At 43.0% G+C, this 20,064-nt stretch overlaps 1 protein-coding gene across 1 annotated transcript in view; it reads left to right on the top strand.

Annotated features, from left to right (window-relative positions):
* Positions 1-20,064, top strand: part of ELP3 (elongator acetyltransferase complex subunit 3) — an 89,118-nt gene that overhangs the window by 52,006 nt on the left and 17,048 nt on the right. Inside the window, exons 11-14 of the mRNA XM_075750327.1 lie at positions 4,550-4,640; positions 7,965-8,030; positions 12,640-12,867; positions 15,428-15,509. Coding sequence (XP_075606442.1) covers positions 4,550-4,640; positions 7,965-8,030; positions 12,640-12,867; positions 15,428-15,509 — 467 coding nt within the window. The remainder of the gene's footprint in view (positions 1-4,549; positions 4,641-7,964; positions 8,031-12,639; positions 12,868-15,427; positions 15,510-20,064) is intronic.

Below are 20,064 nucleotides of genomic sequence, written 5' to 3'. Positions count from 1 at the left end.
TGGGATGAGATGCAGTTCAGGGAAGTTTGAAGTCAAACTCAGAGGGGGTTTTGCTGTGAACCATGAGATCACCATGTGAAAATAGCAGAGGAGGAGAAGTTCTTAATGTCTTGGTCTGTAATATGAATAAGCCACTGGTGGATGTAGTCGTGAAAAGCATTTTATTTTTTTTCAGGATAACTCTTCTTAGAGATGAAAGTATTAATGCAGCAGTCAGACAAGGCTTTTTGGCAAGATCTTGTCTGGAATAATCCCCATCTTCATGAAAATGAACTGTGGAAATATGTGCAGAGGAGCATCAAAGAGCATATCCTTTTGTTCAAAGGATAGATGTGGGCATAAATGACCCCTGCAAATCTATGAGAGAAGGAAAATAACCTTTTAAGAAATAGAAGCATTGATTTGGGCAGAAAATAAGAAGTAGCCTTGCATAAAATGAGGCAGGAAGCTGGGAATTTTTGGTCAGGACTGAGATTCTGGAATATCTTTCCAAAGTTACCAAAGAGGAAGAGATGCTAAACATGAGTATGGTGAAGCTTGATTAGGCTTGTGAATGTGATTGTGATACAGCAGTCTGTGGTAACTGAGACACGATTTTGGTGACCAGGAGATCCTTCCTTCAGATATTTGTTATTGTGAGAAACTGGTGGCTGTAGCTGAACTCTGAGGAGGAGAATGTGATTCGGATGAAGAAAACAAAAGATGACTTACGGGAAATATCTACTTGATATGCCCCCAGGCTTTTCACATCACTTGTAGGAGCGTTATTAAAGGCCAAACTCCTATTTTTTTCTCCCTGCACATCTCCTCCTTCCTCATCAACACCGCTATAGACACAATGAACCATTTGTTCATGGTACTATCACCATAGCATTATATCTAAACCCAACAGGTTTATTCTTAGAGGACAGCATGAGTTTGCAGCCTAGCAGGTCTTCTCCTAAGGAACACAGGTCTGGAAAAATCTTTGCTTGGTGTGCTGATTTGCCTGAGCTTGACTCCGATTTTTTCTCTCAACAGCAGCAGCCTCCATCCAGCTGTCATCCGGTTGTCAGTTATTATGTTCCAGTGGAATAGCTGTTTTCTTACTGACTGGCTCATGTTATCAGAAACTTGTTTGTGGTGATTACAGATTTTTACACCTCCAGTGCAAAGTCCAAAAGCTATTACTCTGATCTAAATTGCTTTCAGGGCCATTGTGTGACTGTAATGGAATAACAGACAAAGCCAGATTTCTAAAAACATTGGTGGCCTGTTCCCAACACTGCTTCACTGAGGACAGCCACTTGTTTCCCTTCCTCCATTGCTGCCCCGGGCCCCTTCCATCGCCCTCCAGCCTGCTGCCACAAGTCCTTCATCCTTCACGTCTTGCATTTCAGGTTCTATTTTCCACAATCCTTTCAGATCCCCAAATCCTTCGGACTTTGGGCAACCTGGGCTAGTGGAAGGTGTCCCTGCCCATGGCAGTGGGTTGGAACTAGATGGGCTTTGAGGTCCCTTCCAACCCAAACTGTTCTAGGATTCACCTTGTGCCCTGGATGGCAACTTGTCTCGAGCTCTCTGCACACTGACAGTTTGGTACCTGCATTCAGGTTTTCTAGCAAACACCACCAGAAAAAGACTGAGCTATCTGTGCCCGCCCTCATTAGGACCACTGTTTGGGATCTCTGCTCCCTATTTGAGGAAACATAAGGGACTCAATGTTTTTGCAATCTGTCATATGCTCAAAATAATCAGTTTAATGAATCAGGTGAGCATGGGAGAGGTGTCACTGACAAAACACTGTAGAAGTCTTTCTGCTTCATGAAACCAGGTTAAATATGTTTTTGGTTTGGTTTGGTTTTTTAATGACATCCTGTTGCTAATGGCTGGTTGGGGGAGAATATATCTTCCAGGGTGGTTTGTAACTGTCAGAGATGCTTAATACTGTATTTATCCTGAACCTCATTATCACCCGAGTGCTTTGGTGTGTGAGAAGGTGTGAAATGACAGGAGTAGTGCCACACACCTAGAGACTTTTTCTTTCGTGGATCTCGGTGGTTTATATGAATGTTATTTTCACTGTACTGATGGGGAAATGTAGGTATGAAGAAATAAAATACCTTACTCAACTGAGATCATATAATAAGTCAGAGCTTAGAGCAGACTCAAGGTCTTTAGACTTTCATCGTGGGCTTCAATCAACTGCTTCACAAGTGTCTTAAGTAATGCAAAATGTTTGAAAAATAGAAGATTAAATAGGCCTGTTGAAGCTTCTGGCAAATTGCACATTAACTTTAATAAGGTCAGGATTTAATTCCCCATATCCCTGAATTTGTTTAGCATTTTAACAAGTCCTAAAATCACTGGTACAATGCTGTCTTGTGGCTGTTCAAAATAGGCAGTTAGTGTGTGCACTCATCATGCACACAGGGTACTTATTTAAATACTCTGCCCTAATTTGAAGTGAGGATGGAAAACCTATTTCTTGCTTTCTTTTTCTTAAAAAGCTTATTTTTCACATTCATATTTCAATTTAGTTTGCTCCCTAGTAGGCAGATGAGAGAGGCTCAAGTTACTGTACGTTGTAATCTATCTTTTATTTGCAGTACTTCATTTACTAGTTCATAGCTGACTCTGGATTTAGCCAAAGACCTGGTACTGGTAGATGTCAGGATGTTTTATCTGTGTCCCTGTAGGGAAAATACGTACAGCCTGACTTTTTGGAGTCATTCCATAATTAGAAGAAAGGCATTTAGTTAGATTATCACTGTAGATCTAACATACCCTGATGAAAATGCTGTTCTCCTCTAGTGTGTCCTTTAGTCACAACGTGAAGTGCTCATTTCCTCTAATTGAAGCTCTTTGAAGTATGTTGTGTTGGCTCTGCAGTGTCTTATTTACTCAAAGAAATCCACTGAACAAATGAACTGGTTAGCTAATTTTATTTTGCCTCAACTTTTTGGCATCTGAGTGTAAGAGACGAGGAATTTTTCATAGACCCTTTGGCTTTTATAGAAAAAAAGAGCAGGGAAAAGAGGGGAAGAAAGTGAAACACTGGGCCTCCGTTATGCTGGTGAAAGTTGTACCAAAATTGGAGTGTGATGCTGAAACGGGAGGAGAATCCTGGAGTCTTGAAGCCCCGTGTTTTCATTCTTGACAGTAAAGGAAAACTCCTTTTCTTGCCCTCCTTGCCAGTGTCTTGGACTTCTACTTCTGAAGCAGCATAAGGATCAGGTCTTTAGGACCCTTGAAGACCGTCTTTATCTTCTATGCAGCTACTGCCAAAAATAGTGATTGTTAATGGGGGCCATGGTGTGAATGCAAGTCCTCCAGGAACTGAATAGATCAATTAATACATTTTACGGAGGTCATCAGACAGCTGCTAGATGGTGATGACTTTCAATCACTACTGAACCAAGATGGATTAAGCTAATTACATTACCAATTCCCTGAACCATCCCATTCTCTGTGTGGGTTTTGTGATATTCTCTTCTTTGTTGAATGCTTGCATAGATAAAGAAAAAGGAGGAATACTCGCCAAGGAATGTTTGAGCCCCGTTTTGAAACCAACCTGTTGTACAGTGTACTGAGTATCTTTCACACTTGTGTAGTCCTTATTTCCCTGGAGAAGATCTGAAGGGGTTTGGATTACACAGTGGTGCACTTGGGTGGTGTGTTATCAGTGGTGCCAGGGTGGACTTTGAGCAGGGAGAGGGAGAAGCATTTGGAATCAACGTATAGTACGCCATTAGATATAAAGTGTGAAGTGGGATGTGCCAATAATCCACGTTTCTTTGTCAGCTTGATCTGGATGCATTAATCCCTCTTTCCCTAGGGATGGTGTCCTGCTTTCCTAATCTCTAGTGGGACACACTGCCCTGGAAGGCAGTGGAGAGGCCAGACCTGGTCTTGCTTTCAAATTTCAGTTTTGTACCTCCCTTGGAGAACTGAAGGAAGGAGTTCTGCCATTTGTAGACTCGTGATCTATGTTCCCATGGGAAGGCCCTTGGCTTTCTGCTGGGCTTTGCTGCAAATCATTTGCTAAACAGAACTTTTTCACTTTTAAGCAGGTAGCATCCCAATATAAAAATGTTGTAATTATGATGAATTTTCTCTGAGGGACATTCAACTCTGAGACTGCAGAAGGACGCGATCTGGTTCCCAATTGCTCGTCTCCAGCAGCAGATACTGTACAGAACATCTGACCTGGAGTCCTAGGCGAGGCACAGGCATGGCTGGATGATCCTTTTTTTTTTCCCAGATTCCCAAGTGAAGAACTGAGAGTGAAATTATAACCCATTTCTCGGGATTGTAAAAGCCTACTTTTGTCTTCAGTCTTTTTATTGAAATAAAATCTGTAGCTTTTTCCCTTCATTTTCCTCCTGCTTTTAGTTGTGTTTTGCCTGTGTTATCTCTTGTTCAACCAAAGACTTGCAACAAAGGTAATTCAGCTAAGTTCTGTAGTCTGCTATTTGGGCTCTTAGCTTAGGTGACCGTAATGATGCTTTATGGTGTATTGTCTGCTAATGCAGTTGTTTGAGGTCTTTGTTTTTCCTCTTATATGCAGAGATATCCCGATGCCACTAGTCAGCTCTGGAGTGGAGCACGGGAACCTGAGAGAGCTTGCCTTGGCCAGGATGAAAGATCTTGGGACACAGGTAAAATATTTGTCAGTTGGTATCAAGGGAGAGCTGCTTGACAACTTTAGACGAAGTAGCAGAGAGGAAAGTAATGACTAGAAGACATGATAGGAGCCAGGTTTACGGCTGAATTGAAATGATCTGCAAAGGTCTTTCAAAGAAAAAAAATGCTAATGATTAAAAAGCACCTTGATGATATTTCTGAAAAAGCTGGTTTTGTTTGGTTGATTTTTAGTTTAGCACTTTCACCTCGTTCCTGAAGGTACTTGGTAACTAGTTTGTGATATTCTATTTTTTAACAGAATGAAACCTTTAAATCAGAGAGAAGGCAGGAAGGTTTCTTTTTAATTTATGCTATTAGAAATTCTCCTTCCTTTCTTTTTTCCCACGCATGCACTTACTTGACTGAAAAATTGGAAGAAAAGCTCTTAGTCTGAGGCCAGAGAAATCTTGCAAGAGAGATTTCAGCACAAACAAATGAGCCTTCATATTCTTCATATTTCTAAGGTCAAATAAAAATACAAGTGGAGGTGGAGAGAAGGAAGGGGAGGAAGGAATTGCGTTTATATTTGAAGTCACCAGGAGGGATGTATACTCAGTCTTGATTTCTCTCGGAAGGTCACTGTGGCGGTTGGCATTCACGGTGCCCCTCATGGTCTGCTCTGACATCGCTTGCTGTTTGAACCTCCCTCCGAAACCCGGTTATCGGCCACAGTTTGCAGATCCTCCAGCAAAGTTATGCCCAAGTTCTGCCTTTTTTGGGTTGCCCAGCTTCCTAGACAAAACATCACACAAACCCCGTGCTCCTTGAGACTATTCCAAAGAAGTTTAATTGCTTCGGTGTCCTGGTGTTCAGGTGGGGGCAGATGCTCACCACAACTGTTCCGTGTGTCTGTACTCTGATTTAGCGCTCCCTCTTTCTAGCTTACCTTTTCTTAACGAGGTTTTAAGGCATTCCTGCATTCAGCAATAGTAAAGTCTTCAGCTACTGCGCGTGTGCCTGTAGTCCCACATCAGCTTGTGCTGCTGACTTATATTTTTGGTACTTAACATGGATAGTTCTCTAAGCTGCATCTAGCTCCTTACTGCCTTCAACATCTCACTTGGATCTTGCGGTCGCACTGCACAAGATCAGAAAATAAACTCCAGGCTGTCTTCTTGCCGGCTGGGCTTTCCATACCGCTTAATCTCTCCTAAGCTGATGCCGTGGACTTTCTCCTTAAATCATTCCTCCCCGTCTCTCTCCAGCAGCAAGCCAGGATTTGGCAGACAGCTTTGCCAGCCACAGAAGCTTCCATCCCTCCTGCTGACTTTTCACTCCAAAACCAAGCAGGGGAGACAACCTGCATGGTGCAGCTAAGCCTTTTCGATAGAGCTCTTTAGGGCTACTAGTGAACTCTTCTGTGGGTTTGATACTAAAACCACATCATTTCATCTGAACCTGATCAAGACCAGCTGGAAAAGCAGGGATAGCTGATCCATGGTAGTCAGGGCTGAGCTGAATGGGCTGGCAGTCATCCCTTTTAGAAGAACCAAATCTGTAAATATCTCTGCTGTGCAGATGATTATAGATTTTAATTTAGTGAGGCAGAAACACTGCAGCTGGTGGAGTAAGGAACCAAATAGTCTACTGCAATATAGCTTGAAATGTTGTGTTTTTCTTGTGTTGTAGGAGGAAACTATAAATATACTTTTGTCTTCTTGCCTCTTAGCTTGGAAAAAGAGAGGAAAAGGCCAAGGCAAGGAAGGGACCTGTAGGAATCTTATATATTTGCAGGCTCAGTAGTAAAGCTCAGCCAACACGCCAGCTCCAGCAGTTCCGGCACCTGTCTTTGGTGAGGAGTGCATTTAAGGGATGGGAATCAGACACGCCAACACTGCAACTTGTGTCTGTGGTTGTTGGAAAAAAGATTATTCTTGAGGATTCCTGTTGGAGGGACCAGATGCTCGCCTTCGTGACTACCAGCCTGAGTGGAGATAGGCAGTTGGGACACAGAATTTTAAAGCAGCATCCCAGAAAACATTGTCCTTCCTCAATTCTGTTCATGAAGAGTGGACATTTCTCTGCCTTTTACTGTGCTGTTTGTGTAGCCAGGAAATTGTAAAGCAGAGAAGGGTTTGTCTGCTCTAGAATCCTGGTATGACAGTGAATCCTTGTTTTACCATAGCCCACTCTAAAAAAGCAAACACAAACCCCCACTTTTTTCTGCTGTTTGGGAGATCATTGCTTTATATTGATAATGGGATTTAAAAGCATTCAGAGGAGGACAGGGTGTGAGATAGAGCTGTGCTTGTTCTGGGTACTCTGAGTTTGTGTGAGTTGGATTGTCACACATTCTTTCCCTGTCTAAAAGTTTGGCTTTTGGAAATCTGTGGGCAGGTAGATGTTGCTGTTAGAGCAATTTTAGCCGATTGATAGAGGTTATCTTCCTTCCCTCCAAGTACAGCAGGGCTAGTGGAATGAAACGAGCGTTTGAAGCTCAGCTGCTTTGAGTAAGACTGTTGTGACTGCACTTTGCTGACAGAAGTTGGGTTAAGCTTAGCGTTGGACTTCCCAATAAACCCACTAAGACGTGAGTGCAGACAGTCTCCCGCAGTAGGAGTGCTTATACTATCACAACTGTTCGCTTATGTGAGTGGGCGCCAAATTACTCAACTTTCACAAGCTACAACCCATCTCTCAAGCGCTGAGCTTGGAGCCTCATCTCCTCCTCTGTCTGACGACTGAGGGAGGGAAGGTTTCTTTTGCCCGTCTTTGTTTTCTCTGTCATTGGTCCCAAGCCTCAGTGATGCTCTGTGGATGGCGGATCAGCATTAACTTTACTTTCTGATACCTGGGTAGGGCTTCTGCAACAGTTCTCATTTAAAAGCAAGAACAGGATTGCTGAAATTCAAAAACTCGCTGTTTAAGGACTCTCTGGTGCCTTGGCATAGATTTTGCCAATGTTAGACCTTTCCAATGTAGGGTAAAAACGGATTATGCCAAAGTCGGAGGGTTTTTTTGTTCTCTGTTATTTTTTTAAGTGTGTTGACTTTGCCACCAGACCCTGCTGTTTGTGAATCAAAGGGTACATTTCCTCATGAGCCATAATGGTTGCTTAGTGAATTGATTTTTGCCAGCATGTCTTTCCATTTAGCACTCAGCCCTCTTTCTGAGGTGTATTAGGGATGGATCGGTGAGCATTTTTATTTTGAAGTCTACCCATTTGAAATTCATCCATGCAACTTCATGCTATTTCAGTTTAGTTTTGAACCCAATAGGTGTCTGGAAATCTGTATGTTTCCGAGCTTCATGTTTTTCTCCTATACAATTTTTTTTTTCTCCTCCCTTTCTTTTCGTAGTGTCGTGATGTAAGGACAAGAGAGGTTGGAATTCAAGAAATTCACCATAAAGTGAGACCATATCAGGTAAGATTGGTCTTTTTTTTCTAGGAGCTTGTTTTGGACACAATTTGTTACATGTGTTTGGTGCAGAGGCATTGGGACCCATTTGTTGCACGTCCAGTCCTGTGGTTTGCCTTTGTAGCTGGATCCAATTTTCCATTTATTTTCGCAGCAGCTTTGGGTGTCTTTTGTTTGAGCACAATCACATGTTGAAATTTATGGACCACCATGTTCAATAAACTGACTGCAGCCAGCAGTTATTTTGGTATTTGCGCTGCTATAACAAAATAACTGCCTTCCCTTTTCTCCCTCCTCGTTACAAATTTGAATTTAGAAAATGCCAGTAACACCGTGTGTGCATGCTGAACAGGAACGAACATTTAGCAAGATGAGTTTACAGCCTTTTTTTGTGAAGATGTGTGTTTATATAGGCAAACGGTATATGTATAAATACACTTCTGCACATGTATGTATATATTTATATGTGAGTAGATCCATTTAGCATACGACACATATGTTGTAGTTTTCCTTCCTAACATCCTTAAATAGTCCGCAAAAAGATTGCCGTGCTTATTTTATGGAAAGGCAAATGTTCACTTCTGAACTTCAAGCATCCAATTTAGGAAACTAATACTCCAGTTCACTGTAGTCACAAGGAGGGATCAATCCTTCCAGAAAGTGGTCAGGAGGTCCATGGCACCCAAGGGAGATGAGCTTTCTGAGATCACATAGGGTCTGATCCGTCTTACTATACATGTATTCTGTGGCAAATAAATCATACCCTGGAAGCATTGTCTTCCTGTTCCTTTGCTGACATTAAGGAGGGACTGAAATGATTCTGGAATTTGTCCATCATATATTGCCTTTCCTTTTAAACGAGAATTCTTTGGGCCAGTTACTGCCCCCCCCAGGTAGAAAGCTGAACCCGAATGATGCTTACGTACCTCTCTCCTCTTCTGTGCAATGGGCACGTACTCGCTTTGTAAATGTGAGCCACTAAACTGGGGTTAGGCTTTCTGTGTGTCAGCACAGAGAGAGATTCCTAACAGAGGTCCTCTCACTTGTGCTTTGGAACCTCCACTGATTATTTAGGCTTCAAAAAGGCTCTGAGTTTGGTGCCAGGAGTTAAGTAGAATGAATATTCTGAGTTTAGCATCTGAAAGATGTTCTCACTTTGCAAACCAGAGATTACTACGAGCCATATTCTGTTTTTCTCCTGCCATTATGTGAATTCAGATGGAGTGCAATACTTCCCATCTTGCAGAACAGAAATCCAGTATAACTGGATGTAACATATATAAATGTATAACAATCCCCAATAAATTATCTTGTTCTTACTAGATTTCTGCAAGAACTGAGCCTGACTCATTTGTACATGGGCCGTGCAGCCTTTGTGCTCTGCTCCTGTTAACTAATCTGCGGTCATCTCACGAAATATCTTCCAAAGATGTCTGTTGTCAGCAGCGCTAATCTAATTTAAATTGTAAATTTCTGGAGTAGTTAGCAAATAGCTTATCACAGGGTTTTCAAAGCAACATTATGTTGAAAATTCCCTTTGTTAAACTCATCTGTCTGAGTGGCAGGAGGATGTCATTATGTAGTCTTAGCAAAATTTATCGTGACAGCAAGCAAGAGAAATATTCCGAAGATGGGATAATTTTTCATGTGCTTTAGACTAATGACAAGGTATGATGTTTTTCTTGGCTTCATGAGTAAACAATGCATCCTCTTGATAAGAGAGGCTATCGTGTCAGATCTAAAATAAATTAATCGCTTGCTGTAATTAGTTACACTTTATGCAACTCCTTTCTGTTAAGGAGCAGTAGGCTGTATGTATTTTGGTAATGCCAATGGTGTATCTGCTTTTAAAAATATTTTTTTTTTAAAAATCAATTTGAAGTAGATTACTTGCCCGTAGCTGGTTATTTACAGAGCTGTCTCTAAGCTGCCTTTTCAGTTAGTGGCGTTTCTCCGTAGCAGCGGAAGGTATTTGCTTGCTCTCGGAATGGTTAGGGCTGCATAGTGCTACGTAATAGCCTTAAAAACGCTCTGGTGAATTGTTGCTGTAAAGAGACGTTGGATTGACAGTTTTTGAAAGGCAAGGGGCAATGACAGCTCTGTTACGAGTGGGAACCTACATTAGTGTTAAAGCAGAAAGCGTAAGATGTAGAAGCTGCTGTTGCTGCAAAGCGGCGGGGGGGTTTTGTATCAAGATAATGATCTCAATATAGAGCCTTAGTAGGAATAAGGCAGATGTTTTAAACTGGGAGTAGCTGGTTTAGGTTAAGAGTGTAATCTGCAACTGGGTTTTCCCTTTGTTTGTTAAAGTAAGTTTAAAACAGATGGTGCTGGACATTTAGTAGGGTTGCATACTGACTTGGTGATCCACCCTGGTGAGGGTTCTTCTTACCCGACGCACAGGATGGTGTAGGGACAAGGGACCTCAGCATGCTGCCGCACCTAGCTCCGCACCAGCTGCCCAGGAGGTGATTCAGGCTGGCTTTTGCTGCGTTTATACCAGTATCCCAGAAGGAAAAGGCTTTGTACGTCTCCCAAGTCCCTGAAAACCCTTTGAGGGGATTTCTGTATCTTAGGGTCCTCTGTGCCCAGGCAGGTGGGGAGGACAAAAGACTCGATCCAGTAGGGACTTTTCTGAGCAGATCAGCTTGTCGGGTACATGTTTATGGTGCTATAGAAATGCACGCAGTATAAAGCCTCCCAGTGAAGGTTCCCGTAGCTTTGCTTCGGCTCTGTCTACAAGTGGATGTGGGCATAACACGACATCTAGTCCCTGCTGGAGGACAAGCAACAGAGCCATGTTTTCTACTTGTTTTGTCCTCAGGAGAATCCAGTTGTTCTGCAATCCTGTCATTTCAAACTCTTAGTATGGCTGTGTTTAATAATATTTTCTGGTTTTTTGATGCGTTAGCAGTAAGCTTTAACCTAACTGTTTTTCCACGTATGAAACTAACTGTCAAATCTGCGTATTTTTAAAAATCTCATATTCTTTTATTTTCCTGTACATTTCCATTTTACTAGAGGTGTTATGTACCTGACGGTAGATCTGGATCAGTGTGTGTCACCTGTCCCGACACACAATCTGGAGTGGAGTTGTGCCCTTGGAGAACTTGGCACATCGGTAGACGTCTGCTTGGGCGCTTGTGAGCTTGTATCCTGCGAGCTGTACGTCAGTGTTGAAATGAGCCTTGCTTCTGTAGTCAGTGAGGGATTTAATTGTGAGCTGCGTTCACCCAGGCTTTGTCATGGAGTAGAGCAGGCAGGTGACAGAATCCCTTACGGCTTTTCTGTAAACAAATCTTTAATTCATGTATTTCTGGATATTAGAGGATTTGCAGGAAAAATACTGAGGTCCTTGGCTTTAGTCTTTATACTAGTACTGGGAAGAGCATGGCAAGGTATACATAGGCATCAATCCTATACTCTACTGTTAGGATGTGATGGATGGAGAACAGCCCTGAGGAGAAGGACTTGGGCTGTTGGGGGACAAGAAGCTCACCATGAGCCGGCAACGTGCGCTGGCAGCCCAGAAAGCCACCCGTGTCCTGGGCTGCGTGTCCAGCAGCGTGAGCAGCAGGTCGAGGGAGGGGATTGTGCCCCTCTGCTCCGCTCTGCTGAGACCCCCCTGCAGTGCTGCGTCCAGCTCGGGGGTCCCCAGCACAAGAAGGACATGGAGCTGTTGGAGCCAGGCCAGAGGAGGCCACGGAGATGCTGCGAGGGCTGGAGCACCTCTGCTCTGGAGACCTCAGGCTGAGAGAGTTGGGCTGGTTCAGCCTGGAGAAGAGAAGGCTGCGGGGAGACCTTGGAGCCCCTTCCAGTCCCTGCAGGGGCTCCAGGAAAGCTGGAGAGGGGCTGGTGCCAAGGGCAGGGAGGGACAGGCCAAGGGGAATGGCCTGAAGCTGCAGGAGGGGAGATGGAGATGGGATGGGAGGCAGCAATCCTTCCCTGGGAGGGTGCTGAGGCCCTGGCCCAGGGTGCCCAGAGAAGCTGTGGCTGCCCCTGGCTCCCTGGCAGTGGTCAAGGCCAGGTTGGATGGGGCTTTGGGCAACCTGGGCTAGTGGAGGGTGTCCCTGCCCATGGCAGGGGTGGTACTGGATGGGCTGGGAGGTCTCTTCCCACCCAAACCAGTCTGGCATTCTATGAAGTTTGTAACTGAAGCTCAATTTCAATTAGAGCAAGTCCCTTGGTTAGAGGCAAGAGTTGCTGCCCCCATTGGTCTGGCAGATATTATGAAACTCGAATAACTCAAGAAACTTGGGTTTTAGGTTTCTGAGTGACAGACAAGTAACTGTGTGGATTACCAGCCCTTCTTGAAAGTTTGCAGATAGGGATAGAAGACTAGTTCTGTCCCACTGGCAAATACATTTCTATTAAAGTAGTTGCATGTTTTATCTTTAATATGACTGCAGTAACAGCAGTCATATCCAGTACTGCTAAAATCCATCTAGAATTAAATTGGCCTTTAAGAAAGTACTTCATGTTTTCTCTGAATCATAATAGTTTATGGATCCATGAAATTGGTTTTGGTCTGTTCAACATTTTGCTTAAATATTTTTAAAGTTTTTCTTTTCTCTTTTCCTCTTTGTATTCATCATCGCTTCTTCTCTTTGACCAGATTGAATTAGTTAGAAGAGATTATGTGGCGAATGGTGGCTGGGAGACCTTCCTGTCCTATGAAGATCCAGAGCAGGATATTCTCGTTGGCCTTCTACGACTGCGGAAGTGTTCAGAGGAGTCGTTCAGACCTGAGCTGAAAGGAGGCGTTTCCATTGTCCGGGAATTGCACGTGTATGGGAGCGTGGTCCCTGTGAGCAGTCGGGATCCTTCCAAATTTCAGCACCAGGTACTCCAAGCCATCTTTATTTTTCATCTGTGCCTCTTTCTCACACCCTCCTCCCCTTTCCCCAATATAATTGGAGAAGAATTTTGTTTAATACCTGAGATTCATTCAGTTGTTTTGAATTCTAGTCTGCTGCAATAGAGAGAGACTTGAATTTGAGCCCCTTCTCGCATTTCACCTGCTGCAATCATGCTGCTTCTGAGTTTTTGCTCGTGTGATCATGTTTAGGTATTTGCAACTGCTCTGAGATAAAAAAACCAAGCATGGCTGAATGCTGTCAGTGTTGCTTCGTGCCCATACAATGTGAGCTCATGTATGCCCGTGCTAATTTAATGACTTTTGAGTACTGAGCAGCGTTGGTTCTGAAGTATCTTCCCTTTGATACCCTGTACAGTACATCAGACTTGACTGCAAACTGAGTAAAAACAAAACAAAGGGGATCCATCCGTTGTGTCTTTTTATTTCCTTCTAAAATTGATCTTGTTCAATAGATTAATTTCATTTCTGAAATCAGAAATAATTACATATGAGAAGGTGAGATTTTATTTGGTACTACCCAGCTTTCATTCAAAGGAACATTTACTGTGAATACATTCTTCCTACCAAAACAGAAGGCATCCAGCTTTGGTTCTGAGAGGTTTATCGGTTTGAGTGATTTGGTGAGACTCCTGAGTAAAGTCTCTTAGTTGGGTCTGACGCTTTTTTTGCTTCAGTCACGCTTGTGAGACCATTTCATATAGATGTTAAAGCATGTGAAGAACGGAATGGAAAGCTGTGTTTCTAAGTCCTTGCAGTGACTCGTATGAAAACGGCACATTATCCTTCTGCTGCATGAAACATGCTGTGGCTTGCAATGAGCAAAAATGTGAATTAAATTTTGCCCCGGTAGGTTTTGAGCCTTTAGACTGAGCTTTTAAAAAAAGCAATCAGTTTGTCCTTTTTGCCAGAAGTGCTCAGGGCTGATGTTTTAAATTAACTTCCTTGTATTTATTAATCTTTCCCTGAGTATATGCATTAAGATGCAGTTTTTGCTAGATGCTGGTGATGTGTGACCATAAGGCAGTGGGGGGGGCGGGGAGGGGGCAGGACAGAAAAGGAAAAAAAAAAAAAGAAGAGAAGTGGATGTTTCCATTATAAAATAGTAAAATAGTGAACACTTAAAAATTTAGGAAGGAAAAAGTGTTCATCCTAAGTATTTGGGGAAAAAAAAAAAAAGAAAATCAATTGAAAGTAGCCAACTACAAACATGAAAATAGGTTGCAAATTGAAATTTCATGGCATATGATGCTCTCATGTTCATTCGGAATAGTCAGTGTTCCAGAGGTTAATCAGAAAGTGTTCTTCACAGTTGCAGGGGCAATTTCTGATTAGAAGGACATTTTAGAATGAAGATTTCTGTGTGTTATTTAAAAATGCCTGTAAGTGTTAAGTGTTTTTTAGAATTAAATCACATCTGTTTCAGTGTCGCCACAGCCCCATTCTGTACATCTTGTCAGTAAAACAGATGAACAAAGAGCCAAGTATCATTCCTGCATCCTAATGTTAGGAGTGAATTAATCCGATCAATTATTCCCAGATATATAGGACAACAAAGTTGCTAAATAGAGTGGAAAGGCTATTCCCTTATTTTGCAGCATTATTGTGATTCCAGTAGCACCCCTGCTGTGCAAGATACCCAAACACAGAGGCATGGAACTGGGCCAGAATATTAACGTGTTCTTCTGCAATTCTTTTTGATTTGGCATTTCCTGCGTCACGAGCCGAGCCTAGGAGAGCGGTACAGAGCTTGAGCCTAGCCTAGGTCTGCGAGGGTCACGCAGCGGTTGGATGCAGCCTTTGTGGGTAGCCCTGACAAGCCCTGCGGTCCCTGCGTGCCTCAATTCTTCATCCTGAAACGGGATGGGGAACAGCTCCTGACTCCTGCAGCGGCTGTGGAAATAAAGATTGCGAGGCGCTAAGGCAGCACGTAGATCAGAAAAGCGACCAGCAGCAGGGCTCGTCCGTGGGTCTGTAGTGTCTGACCACGTCTGTTTGGAGTGATGTCCCCAGTCAGAATAGCACTGGGATTCTTCAGCAATTGTACAGTGTAGGCAATTGCATCTGGCGTGCGTGCTCTGGCTTTGTTTCATTCCCTAGCACAAACCCAGGTCTAGTAAGGTAGCCGTTAGGATGGGTGACTGTTGTTTAGGATCAGCTATCCTGGTAGGATAGACTTGTTCAGCGCCAGGAATTACAGGATGCCTACCAAGTTGACTTACCATCAGTGGATTTAACTTCAGTCTGTTCCTGCCATTGAGAAGCAATCAGACACTAGAACTGCCTGTGAATAATTTCATGATCAGAAAAAAAAGCCCTGAGAAAGCTCCGCTGTAAAGCTCCTTGTTGGTACACCTCTTCTCAAGCCTTCTCCTGCAATATTTAGCAATATTTCTGATCACAGGATCATTCTTGTGCCAAAAATATGAGTCTTTTGGAACTGTACTAATGCTTACATTCTGACCTTGCTTATGCTTTCTATTTTTACACAACTTATCTTTTCTTCCTGTTATTTCTCCCATTATAGGGATTTGGTATGTTACTAATGGAGGAGGCAGAAAGAATAGCCAAGGAGGAGCATGGGTCATGGAAAATTGCTGTAATTTCAGGTACCTTTGCTTTATCCCTTTTTTTTTATATATATATATCTATATCTATATCTTAATCTGAAAATAAAACCACTGCAGCCAACGCCACCGCTGTGAACATTCGTCGTATTAGGTAAAAAATGAGCATCAGCAGATACTTCTTTGTAACAGAGTCAAATTCCATCGTAGCTTTGTCCGGACAATACTATTATCGTAAGCAGCATACCAGAGGGCACGCTGCGGGGAACCATCCTGCTCTTAGTGCCAACGGAGACAGACTGCGTGACCATGGGTGTCTTCCTCTTCCAAACGCTGCTATTTCTGACCTCACTGATTCAGCCCCGTCGCAGGTTGTTATTGTCGAGGGCTGCTTTCCAGGGCTTATGAGGATAGAAAATTGCCGGCCTCCATTTTAGAGTCTTTCTGCGAGTACCGTCATCAGGGGTGGACAGATGTGCTTTTAGGATACATTAAGCATTATCATGAAGAAAGGAGCTATATAAGAAAGAGCTGCAGCCCTTTCTCCTATTTTGTTTTCAAGGCATTGTGACTGAGAGCGGGATCAGTTCGTCATGTGTATGTGTGTGTGAAGTCAAGGTCGGGACTACCTTTGCGCCTTAATTTGTCTTATATTAGCAGTTACGGTAGCTATAGGAAGCTTTCACAGGCATATAGGGTGTATAACTGGGGAAGCTGGCAGATTGTGTGGGAAGAGAAGCTCTTGTTGGTGTAAGATTAATGTATCCTGGGGGACTTAGAATAGCTGTAATATAGATATTTTTTTAAAAAACAACAATAATCTGCTGCTGCCCCACCAAAAACCCCTGAAAAGCAGAAAAACCACAACTTTGATCGGGGCTGCTGAGTGCTGAAGTGAAGAGCCTTTCCGTGTGTTTCCAGCTGTGTAATGTCCCTGGATGTTGAAAAGCCACAGTGTGCCGTCTCGCCAAGTACTTGTGACAAGGGCAGGCAGTAGCCAGATGCTTAAAGATAATTCATTCTATATTCTCTGGACTCTCTTTTTTTTCTTTGCTTAAGACATATACCAGTCCTGTTCCTCTGTTGCTGCTGCATGAGTGTAAATTTGAACTGGGGATTTCATATGGTTAAGAAACATCCGTGCCACGTCAGTCCTCGGTAAGGAGAGAGGTGAAAGCAAAAATGGTTTCTTTTGGTTTTGCTAGTAACGTCTTGGCTTGGGATGCGTGGAGAGAGGAAGTCGCGATTCCTCTGTGCTAAAGAACGCTTGAGAACAGAAAGCGTACAGCAATTACTAAAACATGATTTGTGAAAGCATTTGTGTTGCTTTTTGTAGCTGTATTTTAGCAAACTAATGTGAAGAATATATTCTTTGCATCGAGATCCAGTGCAAGAAGTCTTGTTTTGCTGCTTGCACAGTTTGTGGCATTTTACTAAGACCTTATTCCCTTCCTCACCACCACCACCCCGGAGTGCAAAGTACAACAGGGTACAATTTGTCTTTCAATACAAAATACGACAGCATCTGCAATGGCCACAAGTTTTCCAGCTGTTTCCTTGGAGATGTTACCACTTGAATTTCAGTTCTCCTGTAGGTTTTATCTGAAATAAAAATGCAGTCAGAACTTCTTTCTGCATTGGAGGATGAACTTGGTTTTGCTAATTTTGGTTTCAAAATAGATTTTTAATTTGGGAACCCATTGCAAGGTTAGGTCTCCGCCATACTGCGAAATTTGGACTATGTTTTGGAGAGAAGCATGTAAGGGAAATCTGCTTTGAAGATGTCTCTCACAGGACTCTATCTCATTAGTACTGCATGCTTTTATGAATGCCTTGTTGCAGTGTTTTGTTTAACAGTGTCCTTTCTTCAACAGTATTTTCCAGTCTTGCATTTAATGGCTACATCGGTACTAGTCGACTAAACAGTGCCAGAACATGCAAACTGTCTCTGCAGGGAGTGGTCCCTGACCCGTGCATACACTCTGCGTGCGTGGGGCAGTGCCGAAACCTTCTCAGGGCTCCTGCTAGCAAAGTAACAGCGTGAATGGCTGAATTTCTGTACTCTTAACAATTTTTAGGAAAGTTATGTCTAAGTAGCAAGCTCTCTTTTTGTTTTCTTCAAAAAGAAGTACATGTGTTTTTAAGATAGGACGGGCTTATCTCTAAGATCAGTTCAGGTTCAGCTCTGATTAGAAATTAGCAGGGGGATTGTCTTCCAGCCCAAACCATTCAAATGATTCTGTGATCTTCTGTGACTGTTCCCTACCATGGCTTTGAGTAGGGGTATCTCATACCGGTTGGTTTAGCCCGTTTCCTTGGGACGCCAGACGACTGGGCTCTCCCCGGTATCCTGCTGTATGCCAGAGCCTTGCTTCGTACTGTTGATCACTGATGATATTTAGCTCAAGCCAGAGTAAGGTAAATTCAGATAAAAATATGTATGTACAACATAAAAGCAGGCAATACAGTTACAAGTGGTTATGAAAAACAGGAAAGAAAGGGAAAAAAACCCACCCACCACATGACTAATCTGCTTTTAGTGAGGTTACATTAGAAATGCCTCTCTCCTGTCCAGCTGATTTGCTGCCCATCCTGATCAAGGTAGTATTCAACATTTCCTGACATCTCAGGCTGTGTCCATTAGAGCCTCGCTCATCAGAAACCTCTTTCCTCCATGGCAGAGCGTGTTAGCTGCCAGAGCCAATTTTCCTTTTGTCCAGGCTCCCTGGAGAACTTCAGGCACCATCTTTTCCCCTCTGCTTGCTTCCTTCCCACGTATAACCTAGTCAATACTCTTAATTAAACGTTATTTCTCTGCCTTGCAAATGTCCCCTTCGTTAGGTCAGGTGTCGTCTCTTGTGCTTGCCCGTTTCTTGCTTCAAGGAGGGCTAAAACTCCTTCCCCCTCCGCAGTGAGTCAGTGGCATATTTCAGTGTGAAGCGTTCACATTTTTATATTCTCTGTCAGGCAGTACTGTAAAAATCACTTGATACAAACATGCAAATGGGAAACAAATGAGTAATTCATGATTGCCTCCTGATTAAGATCGGTAGGACCATAATAATCGGTTTGGGGTGACTGATCCCAACATCTTTCTCCTAAGCATGCCGCAGCAGCCAGGAATCCACAATCGCAAGGCTGTGAATAGAAATTAAACTAATACCACCTGTTTTCTGTAGTCTCCATGAGAGATAAAATTGTTCATTATAGTCGGTGACTCATCTCCCAGTCTGTTGGTGCTGCTCGAGCACACTGTCTCATGTGTTTAAGGGAACTGTGCTACTCTTGCCTTCGCCTTTTGCAGTTAGGGAGAAAACGGAGGTTCAGAACTTTCTAAAAGTAAACCTGATGCATCATAGCAGCGTTAAATTCACCTGCGATCAAGAACATTACGGGGAGAGAAACTGAGCTGGCGTCTAAATCAGAGGTAAACTTTCAGGGCGCATTCAACGGTACTCTAAAGCATCCTAATTTCCTCATGTAAACAGCCTTTTGGTCACCCTAGAAGGAATAAATTACTTGAGCAATCAGTGTCTCATAGTTCATATTGGATGTTGATTCATGGGCTGCCTCGGAGATTGCCAACTGCCAGGGTGTACTCGGGAGACCTTAGGACGAGACTCCCAAGTATTGCTGGAAGGATTGATGGCGTTTGGGAGGGCTCCCGGGAGTTTTCCTTCCAGCTCTGGTTGGTTATTTTTAGAAATGCCAATCTTACTAGCTATTAATAAGAGAAGAAGTGGTCCAAGATAAGTGGAAATATGGGAATGTTAATGAATTGACTCTCTGATGTTTGTCTGCTTCAGATTGATGGCCTTTGAAAAAAAATTAATTAGGGGGATTTGGAAGAAGCCAAGGATAAACCCGTACTAGGGGATTGGTGCTGTGGAATAGCTGCTGTGTACAATCCTCTAGTTCGTAATGAACTTCAATTTCGAAGGTTTAATAATGTAACAGCTTTGAAAACAGGCTTGATAGCGTATTAACTGGGATTTTGGCGCAGGCGTGAACAGGAATATCGCTGTCCTTAAGCAAGGACGCTTCTGCAACAGCCAGCATTCTGCAAGGGTGTTCTGGTAGGAAGCTTTTTATATTTATATATACAAACCATCATATACCTTACAAACACAGATTTATAATGTGGCCTAACTTCTGCGTAATACAGACCAGAGGCTTCCACCTATCTTGCATCCGTCCCAGCTGAACATTTTTTGGGAAGCTGGAACCTATCTTGATTTGTTAAGGCTTTTGCGTGATCTGTGTCTGCAGGAGCTTTCCTTGGAGCGGGCAGAGGAAGAACCGGTAAGACAAACCCTACGCAAAGTCTAGGGAGCAGGAGGTGAATGCGTCGGGATACCCCCTTCATGCTGTTTCCTTTTTTCTACAACCCTTTCCCCAATCTCAACCCAAACTGTTCCCAAGTTTATGAAACCCAAACAACTAAAAAACCCACAAATTCTGAAATTAGATTGGGTAGGAAGTATTTAGAAATCAGATTGATGACAAAATGAAGGTGATTTCCATCCTAGTGACTTGTAATACAAGGGTGTATAAATAGCTTTGAATCAGAGCTGTGAGCAATAGCAGTTTTCAGGGA

This window comes from Balearica regulorum, chromosome 3, assembly GCF_011004875.1.
Source record: "Balearica regulorum gibbericeps isolate bBalReg1 chromosome 3, bBalReg1.pri, whole genome shotgun sequence".
In the NCBI taxonomy this organism is placed as follows: domain Eukaryota; kingdom Metazoa; phylum Chordata; class Aves; order Gruiformes; family Gruidae; genus Balearica; species Balearica regulorum.
Note: the sequence above shows the minus strand (reverse complement) of the source record. Positions and strands in the feature narration are given on the sequence as shown.